Source organism: Festucalex cinctus, chromosome 19 (genome assembly GCF_051991245.1).
Source record: "Festucalex cinctus isolate MCC-2025b chromosome 19, RoL_Fcin_1.0, whole genome shotgun sequence".
In the NCBI taxonomy this organism is placed as follows: domain Eukaryota; kingdom Metazoa; phylum Chordata; class Actinopteri; order Syngnathiformes; family Syngnathidae; genus Festucalex; species Festucalex cinctus.
The window spans coordinates 8,731,778-8,749,473 of NC_135429.1; the positions used below are offsets into that span (position 1 = coordinate 8,731,778).

At 38.9% G+C, this 17,696-nt stretch overlaps 2 protein-coding genes across 3 annotated transcripts in view; one reads left to right on the plus strand and one right to left on the minus strand.

Moving 5' to 3' along the window:
• Positions 1 to 17,696, plus strand: part of slc66a2 (solute carrier family 66 member 2) — a 40,461-nt gene that overhangs the window by 17,026 nt on the left and 5,739 nt on the right. The window contains exons 1-5 of one of the 2 annotated variants that reach the window (XM_077507233.1): positions 9,978 to 10,199; positions 10,423 to 10,656; positions 11,019 to 11,152; positions 11,907 to 11,957; positions 17,005 to 17,221. In XM_077507233.1, coding sequence (XP_077363359.1) covers positions 10,454 to 10,656; positions 11,019 to 11,152; positions 11,907 to 11,957; positions 17,005 to 17,221 — 605 coding nt within the window. In that variant the 5' untranslated portion in view covers positions 9,978 to 10,199; positions 10,423 to 10,453. Of the gene's footprint in view, positions 1 to 9,977; positions 10,200 to 10,422; positions 10,657 to 11,018; positions 11,153 to 11,906; positions 11,958 to 17,004; positions 17,222 to 17,696 lie in introns of those variants that run through there. The other variant, XM_077507234.1, reaches the window with a different exon arrangement.
• Positions 7,584 to 10,271, minus strand: hsbp1l1 (heat shock factor binding protein 1 like 1). The gene is made up of 3 exons (XM_077507238.1): positions 8,923 to 10,271; positions 8,792 to 8,858; positions 7,584 to 8,370 (listed from the first exon to the last, which is right to left on the minus strand). The coding sequence occupies exons 1-3, from the start codon at positions 8,965 to 8,967 to the stop codon at positions 8,255 to 8,257; spliced, it is 228 nt and encodes a 75-aa protein (XP_077363364.1). The 5' UTR covers positions 8,968 to 10,271; the 3' UTR covers positions 7,584 to 8,254.

Consider the following 17,696-nt stretch of genomic DNA (forward strand, 5'->3'; position numbering starts at 1 on the left):
ACTGGAGTCTAGTGGCTAGTTTTTGAGTGCAATTAAATTTTTATTAGGGATGTTTTGGCCATTCTTTGTTTAAAATTTACACTAATTGTCAGATGAAGGGGAACGTAATATGCCTGTGGAGGAACTCAATGTGTGCGTGCATGAACAACATATTAATAATAAAACATAATATTGATGTTATGTACAAAAGTACAATATTGTGCTTTTTTTTGTATGAGCTCTTTTTTTTTTCTTTTTTTTTTAAACAATATTGTGACCTTTTTTAAATATCACCAACCTCCCCACAATATCGTGATAATTATCATATCATGAGCTTCATATCGTGATATTGTATTGTGACATTTGGATATTGTTACATCCCTAATATCGAGTCTGTCTACACATATATATATATATATATATATATATATATATATATATATATATATATGACAGTAATTTATTATTATTATTATTATCATATAGTGTTGTCAAAGTTAAAGCATTAACTCATTGATTAATCACAAATATAATATTGCATTAATTATGTGTTAACGCAGATTAATCACACTATTAATTTTGACCGCAGATAATCCTTTAGTTTGACCAGTGGTTGGTTACGTGGAGGTAGTGCAGGTTGTGTTTGAGGAATAAACATAAATACATGCATTAAAGTAAAGTATTTAATAAATGTTTGCATATGACATTCAGAATATTTGTTCTAGTGAAAATATTGGGGGATTTTTTTTTTCATTTTAAATTATGTAAGTAATTAGCTGACTAGAAAAAGGAGGATGAGAGTGGTGCAGTGGATAAAAAAAAATGTGGAAGACATCCTCATAACATTAAATGTAGACAAAGATGACAAAAATGCTGATAAAAAGCCTAGTGATTAATCAAAATTCCAAGATGTGATTAATCTGATCGTTTGACAGCTCTTTTATAAAAATATACATATGTGGGAAACTGTAATAAATCAGCTGACCTCAAAGGGTCCGATCGATCGCTCAAGGTCATATCTATCCACGGGAGTGACGGTGTCCGTCACCTTTGGAGGACCACGGCGGCCCACGCGGAGCGTAATCGTTGCTGTTCGTCCTTCGCTCCAAGGTGAGCATTACTCACTTTGACTGAGGTGCAGATAATCAGATAAAATCGCCAGCGTGACGCTCGTGCCCGACCACTTTGACTCCAGTTTGCACGGTCACAATGCGCTGTAGTGCAAAGGTAAAATGGGTGCGATTGCGATGGGGGAATTTGGTTGTTCAGATATGATGTGATGACACTGATCGTGATTTCTCACCATATTTATCAACGGTCATTTACCAAGATAGGAGACATACAGTAAACACTATAAATCTCTGCATGTTTCCATTTTCAAATGATCACTCCTACCACATTCCCAGGAAATGACAATGTCCCAACACCGGTGAGCTATTTTAAAAGTATTATTTTGGCAAAGATTAAAAGATTCTGGCAAACACAATTATTCATTCAATTAATATCCCTTCCTAACTTCTAATTGAAATATGTATAATTGAAACACCATCATGGAACTGTGTCTGTCTAATTGAACCATGCTTAATTGAAAAGGACATGAATATAGTATGAATCCCTCATGCCTGTTTTTTTTTTTTTTTTTTTCCTCCTCTGATATTTGTGTGTATATGTGTAGAGTGTGTTTGTTGTGTATCCATCAGCAACACCGTGTTGCCACGGGAGACGGGCCATCCAGTCTACCATTATGCACTCACACTTCTCGCTCATCATGCCCTCACTCGCCAGCCTCACATTTTACATTTCTTTTTTTCAAAAGAATACATGGCGTTGCTTCAGTGAAAATGGCTGGAAGTGAATGAGTTAATAATAATACAAAATAAATTAATAAAATAAAAAATAAAAAAAACTTATTAATACAAATAAAAGCTCACACATTACCTACTTAAATTATTAATTATTTTTACTTCAAATAAAACTACATTAGTGTAATTTTTATGTATTCTTGGGTTTAAGTCACAAAAAGGTGAAGTTTGCAATCCCCCTCAAAAAATAATCACCTGAAGACAATCAAAAATCAGATGTTGTGTAATGCAATCATATTTACACGAGGTAATTGACCGTTAGTGTGACATTTATCGGCTGCATGCGTATGAACTTGTGGCCGGATAATGAAATTCAAACCGCTGTTGGTGACCCAATGTTTGTCTGACTGTGTGAGCGTGTGTTTGTGTGCGTGTAATTAAGTGTGATGAAGCCCATAAATTGTCTAATTGACCTTATTTGCGCTGCATAAAGGACACCTTTTCCCCATCCTGGCCCTCTTAACTCTTTCCTCCCATTTTCTTTTCACCCTGTGACGATGGCGCTTTTATTCCCGCTAACAATGTGACTGGCCCTATTATCACTTCAGCTGAAAAGACTTCTATTTTGTGGCATTTGTAAATGTGCAAAATTGGACTCACATTTAAGGATACGCTGCCTTTATAAGGATAGGGAGACCGGGGCTAGTTGAATCACGGGTAAGTTGTCACATTGCAATTTTCTTCTCTGACTACAGTCAAGATCAATGATGAACAATTTATCTGACTGTAAAAGCAAACAAAACAAAACAGGAGAACAAGGATAATTTTGTACTTTTATTAGTTACAAAATCCAACGTGACATCTTACCCCATATAGTGTGACAACTTAACCATTGGTGGGGCAACATGTCACATGTTCACTCCCTCTATTTGATGGCTTATAACTCTGCACCGGCACAAAGTATGAAAATGACATGAATGTGAAAAATATGCCCAAGACTTTGCTCTTTCATCTGGTATACCAGGGACGTCCAAACTGTTTCATTTGAGGGACACATACAGAAAATCAGAAGGACGCAAGGGCCACATAATGTTATGAAGAGAAATTGTGTTTAGTCCTAAAAATTGTACAAATAATTTATTTGTGCTTTTGCATATTTAGAAAAATGCTACAGTATATAAACCAATTTATTTGTAATATGGCAGTAGGGTTATTTTGTTTTGGAATTTTTCATTTTAGTTAGTTTTTATTCGTTTTCAGGGTGGTTCTGTTAGTTCTTTATGAGTTTTGTTCTTCATAAAATCCTTATTTTTAGTTTAGTTTGTTAGTTTCAGTATTTAGTTTTTTTGTTTTTTTTATGTGTATTACTTGTGCACAATATTTAAAAAAACACCATGGACGTGACGTCATCTGAAGGTGCTTTTCTATTGGCCGCTGCTAGATGACGTCACTTCTGTGTGACTCACTTCCAAACGTAATATTCCGGTTTATATCAAAATAAATCTACTAAAAAAATCACATTTAAAATCATCCCCAAAGGTTCCTGCATTAAATTAATTAGCAAAGACTAAAACGAAGGACGTTTGCTATAATTTATAGTTAGTTTTAGTTAGTTTTGTAAACATAAAATTTAGTTTGAGTTAGTTTTCGTTATTTAAAAAGCAAGCATTTTCATTTTTAGTTTATTTTGGTAACGATATTGTTTTTGTTTTGTTTTTAGTTGAGTTTTTTCATTCGTTTTAGTTAACTAAAATAACCTTTAATGGCACCTGTGTTTTTGATACCCTCCCTTCTTACTTTGACCATCTCCAAACATTTTTGTTTTGTTTATTTTATTTAAACTGAGTCAAATGCAATTTTTAGCATATGTCGCAGGCCACTGAAAAATGGACGGCGGGCCGCAAATGTCCCCCAGGCCGTAGTTTGGACACTACTGTGGTATAGGTTTTGTTTAAATATGATGCATTGATTACAAGAAACATGTATAAAAAGTGATACAACTAGCCCCGGTCTCCCCTACTTGATTAGGAATGTTCATTTCTCATTTCCACCCCCCCCTCAAGTATTAATTTAAGGACTGTATTTCTTCTTAAGTCGTAAAATTAAAAAAAAAAAAAAAAAAAAAAGTCCAACCAGGATTTCATTTCTAACAAACTCTTCGCTGGCCGTTGATGAAGTTGGCAGATGTTAATGAGCCTGTCTATAAGCAGAGCAATGGATGGAGCACCTTAGGCAACGAGCCACTTAATCATGAAGGGAGGGCGCATGCTAGACAGGGAGAAAATGGGGGGGGGTTGAGAAGTGGAGGGGTCGGGGAAGGCAACCGTGACGATCACCTCCAATCAGAAAATGATTCCGCTCCTGTGACTACATATAGAAGGGGGGAGAGGAGAGGGCAGTCTGACACATCCTTAATTAGCCACATTAATGAGAAAGAAGAAGATGGAATGAGATGAGGGAGGAGAAGAATCAAAAAAGATCCTCCACAGCTTTAATATATCTGCAAGGCTTCATTGATAACTTATTTTGTAACGTCATAATATTTTCGCAAATAATCGCCAGGAACGAATGATTATAGTACAGGAATTTTCCCATTGGTTTTAAGCAATTTGTGGGTTGTCATAATATGGAAATATTCTTGAAAACATGACTTTCAGTGTTGTATATGAAAGCAAACACACACTGGATCGCACACCAGCGTTTCATCTTTCACCAACCTGCAACACACGACAACAGCCCCTCCAAACACATACAATTACATACTTGTGACGAGAGAGAACGGTCATGCGGCTACAAGTGAGGCTGACCCAGTTTCCATGGCGACCAAATAACGGGTCGGTTGCCGGGCGCTGATCCCCAGGTCACACCCATGATTCGCTAACGCTAGCACACTACACAGAAAGGAGGCGCACAAATGGGAAGGAAGTAGCACTCGTAGACGCAGATTATAGTGAGCGTGTCCAAGTGGGAGTCATGAAGCGGTGACAGGAAAAGTAAACAGTCAGTGTGCTACTGAATGCACAGATTTAACGGAAGAGGAACCATTTTTGTTAACTTAAGGTCAAATTCTGGAGCGCAAAAATGCAAACAGTTTTGACATTCTAAGCAGTCATCCATTCATAGATCAATATGTAGGTTAAAAGTAGGGCTGCAGTTATCGAAAACAGTTCAAATAAATTATTCCAACCATAATCATCATCAAACTGAGTAAACAAATACACATTGATTTTGCGTTTTTCAAGCACGAAAAAGGAAAGTGAGGTAAATGGTTTTATTTTTTGCCACTTGAGGTCACCGTCCTCGCGTTTCACGCTATACTTTTTGTGACTTTGAATGTGTGTGGCTTTAAAAGTTGGAACCTGGCCTGGTGACTGATGTGGGAGTCAGCAATTAATCGAAATTCAATTACAATTTTAATTATTAAACTCCACAATTACACAATAAGCATAATCGTAAACAAAAATAAAAGATTATTAATACAATTTTTAATTGTCTAAATGTATATATTTGGACTTTTTTTTTTTTTATTGTAAAATGACTAATAAATCTTGTTTGGTCCAAAAGGATAATTATGGTGTTTCAAAGAAATGTATTTGTCTTAATATTTTTGTACACGTTTAAACATTTTCTTGCTTTGTACCAAAAAACAAATGATTGTCCTAATTGTGATTTCAATTATTAGCCAATTAATTGTGATTAATGTTTCCTTAATAATCGAGCAGCCCTAGTTACTGACTTTACTTTCAGCCCTAAATCACATAAAGTATTGTCATGTTATGATCCACTTCTGTATATGAGTATGTATGCAAGTGGCATAACATCTGATCATTAAAGGAAACAAATTAGCATTGTTTTATTTATTTTTTAAGCTTATAAGTAGCTTATAACTTCTTCAGCTAAACCTCCTTAAGACCTGAAATGGCCTGCGTGCCATCGGAAAGTTTCTCTTGGCGTGGAAGGAAATGTATGAGAGGCGACGGAAGGTGATGTATGCGTTCACGGCCCTGAAATAACTGCCAGGCTAAATTTAGTCGCAGGTTGCCGGCGGCACAATGGAATAAAATAGAATGTATGAATGAGAGTCTGCGGCTTCTCTGGGTGAATTTACGGTGACAAAGATAACAGATGGCGGGTTGAGTGTGCGCGCGTGCGTGCGTTTTTGTGGCGAGAGAGCCAGAGAGAATGAAAGGTAACAGGGATTTTCACTTCAAAGTGGGAAGCGCCACAGCAGATTAAAGCACACCAGGTATCAAAGAGCCTCAGGTGGTCAGGAGCACTCAAGAGCGCCCCCTTCTCCCATGTGATTATGGATGGATGGATGGATGAAAAAACAAATCATTTATTGACAATATGTTACGTGTGACCTCACTCGTTCTGATTAATATTCCATCTGTGGAATACGAGTTATGCATCAAAATCCAGCCGTTTTTAGCCATCTCAGGGGGCGGCCATTTTGCCCTTTGCTGTCAACTGAAGATGACATCACAGTCGCTCAATGCTCAGGCAATGACCAATCACAGCTCGCCCGTTTTCTGAAGCTTCGTCTTGAATTTATTGACCCCTTTGGGATGGCTCCCTCTGGGAAATTGATCTGAGCTTTGATTGGTTGTTACCCGAGCAACTATGATGTCATTTTCGCTTCATAGCAAGTGGCAAAATGGCCACCTTCTGATTTTGTTCAAAACTGCTGAATTTTGCTGCATTCCACTAACACAATATTAACCACAATACCATATTTACTAGTTGGGCTGCATAAAACATAATTGTCAAGATTTTTATTTTTTATTTTTTAGGTTGACTTCCCCTTTAACACCATTTTACACAGTGGGATTCCATTTTTGTTTTTTGTTAAACTTTCATTTGTACATACAAACTAAGCATTTTAAACATCACTAAGCAACTATCGCAAACGTTCTGTACAGACATCATAAGGGCTGCATCGAGAAGACACTTGAAACTATTAGCAATTATATTGTACTTCACCAGCTAAGTGAAGAGCGGAAAAGTAGCATCACAGGGAGAGCGAATGAGGCAAACGCACTGACACGACAATTGAGCAAACACATTAAGTTACCCTCTGAAGTGCTCCCCCCGTCCCCACCCCAATCCGGAGTGACTAGTGACCCGTCCATCCCAGTGGAAGGCACCCGGCGAGGGCCACGGGGTCGAAGCTCTCATGCCTCTCCTCCACGCACGCCCACTCGCCACTCCACAGTGTTGTGTACTGCTGTCGGTTGTCTTGTAATGACGTGAGGCACAATTCCATAATAATAGGAATAAAAAAAAATACACACACACAAAAAAAACAACCCTAAAGTGACAAGTCCGCCGTTGTGGTTGCCATAGCAACAGATCCTGGCAGCTGCGACAATGGGCTGTTTTGGTTGAGTGTTTGAAGGACACGAAAACAAACGCAGCATGTACTGTTTTGATACATACTGACATCTGCAGCTCAGGTGCTGAAATTGCACCGACCATAACGTTACTGTAACGTGTCACAATAGTCACCGATGCACGAACCCAACGTATTATTCTGAAAATGCTACGTGATGAGAAATAAATTACTAATTAGATCGATACTTTACCGAAATTGTACTTACAAGGAAGTTGTGGATACGGAAATCAATTTATTATTATTTTTATCTATAGTCCACTAACAGAAATTACCTTGACAAAGATAATGGGTGTGAAAACAAATCAGCACCATGGACAGCGATAGGCAAAATGCCCTGCAGTGAGCTGGTGACACCACAAGTGGGCGCTAATTCACCAGTTCGGAAATAAATAAGCCATACAACACACTTATGTAAAAGCACATTTATTTGCAAATGTTGGCAGTTTGGCAAAACGTGATGAAAAGTTGTCACTTTCAAAAAAATATATATTAATACATATAAAACTTGCATAGATTTGTTTTATTTTCTAAACTCTCGATTGTTTAAAAAGTTTTATTCTTGATACAGTAAACTGAATTAGAATATGGTAGAAAATGTTCATTTATTGCAGTAATCCCATTCAAAAGGTGAAACTCATATTATACATATTCTCATTTTGACGATGTAATATTCTAATTTATAGAGGTAGCTGTAAAACACCTCAAAATTATATTTTAAGTTTGCGAATCTAACGACGAGTTTCACCTTTTTAGGGGTGACCTACTTAATACACTTTTTTTTTTTTTTTGCTATATTCCAATTTCCTGTAATGCAGGTGTATAAATATTTCAAGACATTTTGTGACAATGTGGTTATTGTTCTTGCTCACTATTCAAAGAACCATATAAAGGCATTTTTCTAAATAGCATTTTCAGGATCATACTCCACAGGTTCTCCAGGTGCATTTGCTTCAACTCTTACCAAAAATAAATATATAAAGATTTCAAGTGCTGTATAGAGGTAGTGAAGGCGTACATCATTGCTTTGCATTTAATACTTAATTGGCTGCCTCCATGGTTGGGCGAAGTTATGTGGAATCTATTGAGGAAGACCGTCGGCCACTTTGGAATCGGCTTGCTCGTCCATGCCTGCTTCCGTCATGAGCTCCATCACGTTCTCTTCCAGACAACTGATCCGTGTTCCCATCTCTTCTAGTGCCACAGTCAAGAAAACACAGCTTTCCAATTTCCACAAACGCCGCTGATGCGCTAATCAAACAATCAAATAGGTGAAAAACAGGTCTGGCTTTTATGTTTACTAAAACTTACAAAAAGTTTTAGATTTTAGTTTTTTAAAAACTTTTACTAAAACTTTTGTTTACTAAAACTTGACAGCATAGCACCACCCAGTGGACATACTGTATGTGTGTGTGTCTGTGTGTACGGGTGTTCTCGATTTAAAAAGGTAGGAATTTTTGAATAATTAAAACAAAAATGAATATCATTTCGAGTTTACGAACATCGCGCGATGAATTAGTTTGCACAACGGTGTAAAAGTATAACTCCGTCTAAATGGGGGACCCCTGCAGTGACTAAAAAAAAAAAATAGTTGACTCGTGCAACTTAGCAAGGATATTTTGCACTTCCAAATGTTCGGTGATGGCCTGGAATCTTCCCCGTAGTCGCTGCATTATTTCTTCCATCTGTAAACCATGGAAATTACATTTGTGGTTAGTCTAACTGCAAAAGCGCTACTTTACAACTTACCGCCTGTGTCATCTCTTCGGCTGCTTTGCACTCAGTTTTTGACATCCTTAAGCAGGGCGTTTCGCTCGCCACTCTGCGTCTATCCTACGCGGCTACGCCGAACGACCTTTTTATTTCACCGAAATGAAGAAAGCGCATCCATCACTAGCGTTAGCCGCAAGCATTCTGCAACTTTGATTCAACTTGGGCTAGCGTCCTTAAAGTCAAGCTATTTCCGCCTTTTGCAGTCACCACTTCAAAATAAAATATAGTAAAGCACATCGATGGTAAAAACGTGTTTATTTTAGCGGCGAATGCAGTTTTATTTTGAATGTATGTATAAAGTATTTCCAGTCGTTTGTAAAAATGTCAGTTTTGTACACATTTCAGACATGAGTCATTGTTCTATTCATGTTTGCACAAGGGAGTGAAAGTTAACTCTTTGCCAACTTGTATATAGTAATATTTCGCTATAAACTTTTTAGTTTTTGGATTAATATAATTGTTATATAAGCGATTACATCTGTGTCACTCACAGATGATGCTGTTACATAACGAAATATCCATCTTCAGCAGTGAGGTATTTGGATGTAAATCATGATGGCACGTAAATCATGATAGCACATTGACATTTTAGTACCAGACCACTCTTGAATGCACACTGACGTGCAGAATTACTGCTAAAGCGTTAAAACTTTGAAATTTATTCACGAATTCCAAGCAGGGTGTTTACTAATCATACGAAATTGATAATTAAACTGATAGTTTCAGTATGTTCTTTGGTTTCATTTGTTTACCAGCGCGTACTTTGTTTGTTTTCTTGCGACGAAATAGAGTAGTGAATGATCTAGAATGAGTCAAACATATTTGATGGAAAGCGACTCACGCCTTGACAGCAAAAACACCACTCCTTCTTAACAAATTGCAAGTCAAGTAAAAAAAAAAAAAGACATTTGTGAAGTTAATCACAACTAACTTTTAACTTGGAAGACATACGCTGGGTTTGAACATTTGTAAAAACGTAGTTTGTCTTAAAGCGGCACAAAACGGTAGTGAACTCTCTTGCAAAAAGTCAAACATCTTTGGGCGTTAATGTGACGTCTGACGTATACAGGAAGTGGCGGTCAAGATCGTCAGAATCCAAACAATTTTCGTCTGTCAGTAGGCTTGTCAAACTTCGTCTCGTGAAAATTACCGTTTTAATTAAATATAGTTTCAATTCGAAGGACACTTAAACTTGACTTCAGGGATGCTGGGCGTTTTGACATGTTAGTCAACTGCAGATTTTGCGCGCAACAGTGAGTATCATTGCTAGATTTTAGCTTAAGTCCCTTTGTCCACTGTAAGAAGCGACAGCATTTAAAACTACTATATCAATGTTTTGATTTAGCTTTAATTAGTATTCTTTATTTTATCCCGACCGAGAGGTCGCTCGTTGTTGTATAATGTCCGGTGCTACCTCAGTGATGGCGTTGCACTAAGACTTAGCGAAGATTGTGTCTGGATTCCCCCGATAACCAGCGTCTAGCGAGTGGTTTAATCCCAGCTCAGCATGGAAGACGAAGCGTTTGAGCAAATCGTGAGCGTGTTCAACTGGCTGGTGTCTTGGGTGGCGGCCGGAGCAATGATGTTCGGCGGGGTGGTTCCTTACATCCCCCAGTACCGGGACATCCGGCGCACTCAGAACGCCGAAGGCTTCTCCACCTATGTGTGCTTGGTCCTGCTGGTGGCCAACATCCTGCGAATCCTCTTCAGGTACCAAAGTATTACTGGTGCTCCGCATTACCAAACTCCTTTGAAAAAAAAAAAAAGAGTTGTTTTAAGGTTTAGACTTATATGAACTGCTGCACACAATAACATCCTGCAAAATGTGCAAACCATCATCAGCTTTAAGACTAACATCAGTGCACCACGTCACCAAACTCCCATTAAGAAGATAGCTGATTTAAGGTGGTTTATAAACAAATATGAATAATATGGTACAGAAAAATATCCCATGCTCATTTAAAGTTGTAACACATTTCAATAGATAATGTTTAGACTCTCTTGATGTTTTCTGTCATACTCTGCTCCATATTAAAAAGCTATTTGTGGAATGTCCCTGTTTCTCCCATCAGATTTGGCCGCTACTTCGAGTCGCTGCTTCTGTGGCAGAGCATCATCATGATCGCCACCATGCTGGCCATGCTCAACCTTTGCACCAACGTCCGAGTGACCGCTGAACTCAACACCAAAAGGCGCTCCTTTCTAGGTCAGAAACTCCTCTTGTACAGGGCAGCAGCTTTGAATTTAGAACTGCGTTGTTGACCACATCAAATGCCATCACGGGCCATAGATTGCCCCAAAGGCAGTCGGTGCAACACTCATGCCGAAGTGTGTGTGGGAGTCTGCATTTGCACGCCTAAAACAAAATGAATGCCTCTTTAACAGAAATGTGCTGAGAGGTCAGACACTTTTATTTGCTTTGGAGGCTTCTGTTTACATAAGAGTTTTGTAATCGGGGTTTAATGCATCATGTGAGTGAAGTCACATGGTTTGTGTTTGTTGGAGTGTCACTGCCAGGGCGTTTAATCCTGTTTGAGGATTTGATGCGCTCAAGATAAAATGAAAGAACTATCCTAACGAAATGGACGCTTAGATACATGAAATATGGAATCAAATTTTTACTTATTAAAATATCTGCTAACCACATTATGTCTGACAAATACATGGCACTTAATATTTAATATTTCTGTAAAAGTGGGACCAAAAAAAATCTAAGAATTGAGGCAGCCAGTTTGGTTGCTAAACCTTGAGGGATCATCACTTACTCAATGTGGCTCTTCATGGCTACTTCTGTTGGCAGCTTATTTATTTGTGTGCAGCATAACAACTAAATGCTGCTTCACCATATTTGCTTTTAACTGGGTAGTGATTTTATCTTCTTAAATTGGACACTTGTTCCAAACAAAGCTCTCCTTCTTCTTCTTCTTTTCCTCACTTGTGCATTTATTTCCCGTCTGTAGCCTCAGACATTAAGGACGAGGAGGTCCGAATCCCTAAGAGGCTTTTTCTGGGTAGGTACTCCGCTTACATGTGTCCGCCATCCGTCATCAGCTCATCTGGCCCCTCCTTCCCGAACCTTTGCCATCAGCCCTGATCGACGTTAACTGATGACTAACAGCATTGGCAGCAATCTGCTCACTCACATGTCTTATGCATTTCTGACTTCCTGCATGGCACGCTGCATGCAACACTACATGCTTGTAGTAGCTCTCTCATTACCCTTTATCTTGTTTTGTTTTGTTTTTAAATACTTTTTGGCCTTGAGATTGGTGCATGTGTTATTCTTCCTTTCTCAGATGCTGCTTTGTGTGTAGGATTGAATACAAACACACTTTTGGGTCACTTTAACTTGTCTCATTTACCTCGAGTTGGTGATTTTAAATGAGGCATTCATGTCAATGAAAATGGCACCTGGGACGCTTTGCCGTAATTTATTGAGCATGCATGTTCTCCGACTCTGAGTGACACAACGACTCGTACAATAACAAAATAATTGTCAAAATACAATTTAAAAAGTCCAACTATTAAGAGAAAAAAAAATCCTTATGATTTTATTAGTAAACATTAAAATTCCTACAAACTACACACACCTCGAAAAGACCAGCAGGTGTTCTTTTTTCATGTAAAATAACACCTGGGAGGGAATATTTACACGTAATTCCCAAGAGTTTACAACTTTATTCTTATGAAATGACTTTCTTTTTTTTAAAGTTTAAAATAGAGTTATCTTCCCCCAATTATTAAGTTTTTCTTGTGAGGTTTAACGTTCTCGCAGTACTGTAGTCCCAAGTCTCTCCGGTTTTTTTTTGTTTTTTTTCAAAGACACAACTGTTAACTTTATTCTCATAAAATTCAGAGGATTTATTTTCTTAGTTTTTAATCTAAGATTGGTCATATTTTGACTTGATTCTCCTAGTTGTACTATTTTATCTTGTATATTTTGTTAAAATGTAGTTACATGAGTGGTTCAAATATGTTTTTCTCTGTAAAGGTAGAATGTTAAATTTTGATGTCATCATATTGAGAAAAGTGTACCTAATATTGTGGCCTGTGCAATCTGTTTTGAATGGCATGTCAGTTGCAGACTGAAGTGCAGTTTCCTGTGTGGGCATGAGATGGCAGTCAGAGACTATTTGCTCGTTGGTCCTCATAAGACGTTCTCCGCCCGCGTCACTCTCCTGATTGCACACCTTTTCCGTTGCGTAAGGCCTAATCATAGCGCGTTATACTGTAATTGTTCTCACCATGGCGGCGGAAGCAGCACATCGCTATTATAGCACCAGGCCCTTCTATCCAAACAGCTTGACATTTGCAAGCAAACAGCGAAGCAGACTTTTAATCATATTACTTTCTTGCACAGCCAAATAAGGAGGTGCAGTATTATACTACACTGGGATCATTTCAATTCAAACTGATTATTTGCTCATAATTAACTGTAGACTTGGACAAAATGGCATTTTTTTTTCTCACAATAATCAGATTTCTGGGCTGCGTGAAGGCCAAGTGCTTTTAAGATATCCGCTTCATGTTGACTGCATCGTTTTAATGTCTGTTATGGATGGAGGCCATTCATAAAGGTGATTAAAAGGGTCCACAAGATTGATTTAATCAGTTATTAACCATCACAGACGGAATGGGCTTATACCAACGATGCAATCATATCAAGAGATTTTAATTTTTTTTTACTTAATGCTCATTCTAAGCTGGAGTTTCCATCACGGTTAGATGGAGGACAAAATTAATTAAAATAGTCTGTTGTCCATATGCAAGCTTCATTTTAAGTGACTACAAATGGACTTTTTTGCATAACTGCAGCCAGAGTGAAAACTTGAGCACAATACGTTACACAAAACTGTGGCAATTTGTTTTGCATAGAAAAAAATGTTTAATATTCATAATTTCTGGTCAAATCACAACACCCACTGAGAGTTAATGTTTTGGGAATAATTCTTCCAGAACATTTTAGTTGCAGTTCAAATTGTTTCACTTTTGCCACATTGGTCTGTCGCACTGAAGCAACGTTGCGCTTTGTTTTGATGCTGAAAGCCTCTAAGTCAGGCGGGGGAAAACAGCTTGCATTACAAAAATTCCAAAAGCTCAGTCAAATCTTTTAACATGCTTCTCATATAAATGTAACAATATTGTCCCCGCTTCCCTCACAGGAGCAATTCATTAGTTTAAGTCTGAGCAGAATGTCCCACTCTGACCCCCGTCTTTTTAGCATGTACTCCAGCTCGGCACGACGTCAAAGCCGAAATGTTTTTGGCCACGGCGGGAAGTCTTGTTTGGCGTCTGGTGTTTTAATCTGATGCCTCCGCTCTGAGGACGTGGAAGAGAAAGCCTGAGGGTGCGCAAGTTTGTGTGATGGTTGTTGTGTGCAACTCTGCATGCACGACAACTCTATTCATTATGCTGCTGCTGCTGTTAACTCTTGGAGGTAGATTTGAATACATTTGCCTCTTCGAAGTCGATATTCCCCCTATTTTAGAACCTTTGCTTTAAATCGCATTGACTCAAATAGTGGCTCTCGGATAAATGTCATTCATTGTAGACATTTTGGTGGTGTGCTGATATTTTCCGAATGATAAACATGATACATGAAAAATATATTGTAGGGATGAACGATATTGGTCGTCGATAATTATCGGCAATTATCGACCAATTTGACGTCAAACAGATAAACCAGATAATAGAGAAATCTGCTGATAATTGTCGGCAATTTGATTTCATAGCAGATAATAAAGAAATCCAGCAATAATTATAGACATGTCAAGTTGGTCCATCTGTTGTGGTTGTGGCTCATATCAATAAAATTCAGCTTCATGGTGCTTTACATACATTGAAACATTGTTCAAAGTTTATACAATGTATTTGTTATAGTAGGACTTGAAAGTATATTTGTATTCAAGTTAATTTTGCAAACAGTTATCGTCTGACTTATCGGTTATCGACATCGGCACTTGTAAATTATTGGTTTATCGGTATCGATTAAAAATAGCATTATCGTACATCCCTAATACATTGAATAACAATGCTCTGAGGTCACTTTAGCTGGTTTACATAACATCTCACTGTAGTGTCAAGTGGCGCAATGCGTTGTCTCGGAACGTCGCTCCGCCGTCCTCCCGTTCGGGTTTTTATCAGCTCTGCACGGCTGGTGCTACTTGGCCCGCGCTCACACTCTCCTCCGATGCCAGCTGAGCTCCGCAGCTAAACAAACACCAGCCGCGCTTGAAGGATAGTCCATTCCAAACAGACATGTACACCACATTGCACCTTTTGTTTGGCTTTCCATTGACTTTGGCGCAGGGTAAATTGTCGGCCGTCGGGTTGGCTGCTCTTTCACGTCGGTTTCGGTAATATTCATGAAATATGTTTGACTTTTTCCTCATCCCGAAAGAAGAATCGTATTTGCCTCACACTGGAAGGCCCGCTTACCTTGTCCGCCAAGCATATTCATTCAGAAATGCCATGTAAATGTCACAAGCGCTTAGCGTTAATTCTCTAATGAAAGCATTTTTCATCCAATGATGAGCTCAAAATGTCATAAAGGTTGGTGTGTGTCTTCCCACGTGATTTTGGCTGATTTAGAGGTGTTAAGTTAGCACAAGAACAACTTTGGTGTCTATCTTTTGTATAGATGCTTGTCAGCAGGTCTGTATACTAGAGTGCTTAAACTCTCTATTGCCACTTCATTGAGTACACCTAATGAGAGTTTTATTACCGTCACAAAGCTTTTGTATATTGCCATTAGCGTCTTACTGGAAAAACTGCTTAACTGTTTCCCTGAAAACAAGAATGAACAAAGAGCCCACAGAAGAACTTTTTTGTTTGTTCGCTTGTGTAAAAGTGTTGCTCCAGATACAAGTACACACGACCCTTGTGATGGCGAGCAGTTAGTGTTACAGTCCACTTGCATTGGGGGCCAAAGTGGTGCAGTGTCCAACTACACCCAGCAGATGTTGATGGAAATGTTAGCATGGTTTTGCAGCAGCCATGTTGAAGAGACCTCAAACAAAGATACAGGAAAAAAAAAAAAAAGGTTTTTAACTTCGATTTAAAAGCATTTACACTTGGGGCTGACTTCACTTCTGTTCACAGCTAATTCCATTTGTGTGCAGCATAACAGCTAAATGCAGCCTCATCATGTTTACTTCAAATTCTGGGTCCCACGATTGACCCAAGTCTGCAGATCTAAGATCAGTCGTGCAATCAGATTGCAGTTGCAGCAGTTTTTATGACACTCTTGTATTGAAGCACATTAGCAAATGTACCAAATGAGTCCTCCAGCGAGTCTCGCTTGATTGGACAGAACTACTTTATTGCTTATGATGATCGTTTAAAAATAAAAGTCCCATTTAAAAACACGGCAGATATGAGTTTCCTGATTCATCTGTTCAATCGCCTCCGCTGCACTGACATGAAAACCCGCTGAAACAAATACGATAGACGTGGCTGTGGCGTCGCAGTGAAACATTTCCCGTCGTCGTCATCAGCGTCTCATGTGGCCTTGATACGAGCCCATGATGACTTTTGGGCGCTGATGATCGTTACAAGAAGCCAACTGTGTGCTCGGAATCTCCATCCCGTCATTTGTTCTGAGCAGGAACGCTCTCGAGTGGCACAAGACGGGCGCCTTTAAATCATTCATTAGTGTTCTCACCCCCTGCTAATACAACACGTGCAGACCACCTCCATCATTATCATCATCCCCCATCGAGGGCCTCCTCATCGTCTTCATCCCTCCTCACAAAATAAGAAAGAAGCACAGCGGGAGCTGCCTATTTATGGCAGCCTCATATACTGTTGTTCTTTTTAAATACATTGTGTGAGGATTCACAGCTCATGTGTGAAGCCTTTTTTTGTCTGTGTTAATTCATTTGACTATAAAAGGGACTTTATTTTCTCACTTTTACTCACTTGTGAAGGTGCAAAAAAAAAAAAAAGAGAATCAGTTGATTTTTATGTCTGTTGATTTAGTTACTCGTTTTTCCATTTGATCTTATTGGATTCCACAATTGTAATATTGTGTCTGACTAGCAACACTTTTACTTTTAGACTTCGACTGGAACTACTTCTGGTCGTGGAGTCGCTTCCTGGACTACGTTCAGTGCGTGGCGGCCTTCACGCTGACGGCGGCCTACGTCACCTACGTGCTGCTGGACTCGGCCGTGTTCGTGGAGACGCTGGGCTTCTTGGCAGTTTTCAGCGAGGCCATGCTGGGAACGCCGCAGGTCTACTGCAACTATCAGAACAAGTCCACGGAGGGCATGAGGTGAGCGGACTGAAAAGCGATTTTTCTTTTAGAAACACCAGGTAAACTGGTCCCCGCCTTCTTCCTTCCATTTTCTCTAAGTGGTCCTCTGTAGAAAAAGTTTGGACTTCCCAGCCTTAAAGCTGTTGTGGGAAACTCATAACTCACTGCACAATATTTTTGTTTATTATCCACATCCTCAGGCACATTATAGATTCTGTTAGATCTGTTAATTGAGGCAAGATGAAAACGATCGTCACGTTCGCTATTATTGTTCTTCTAAACTGAACATTTTAACCTTCCTAAGCCATAAAACACATCACCAACTTTAACGCCACATTCTGTGTTGTCACAATGAATGGATATTGGAGTGGGAAGGTAATATGATAGAGAGCGGCATTTAATGTGGAGAAGAACCTAATCGGAAGATAAGTCATTATGGGACGTCTACAAGGCTGATAAAAAGCTTTCTCACAGCGCGTCTGTCCGCGTGTGT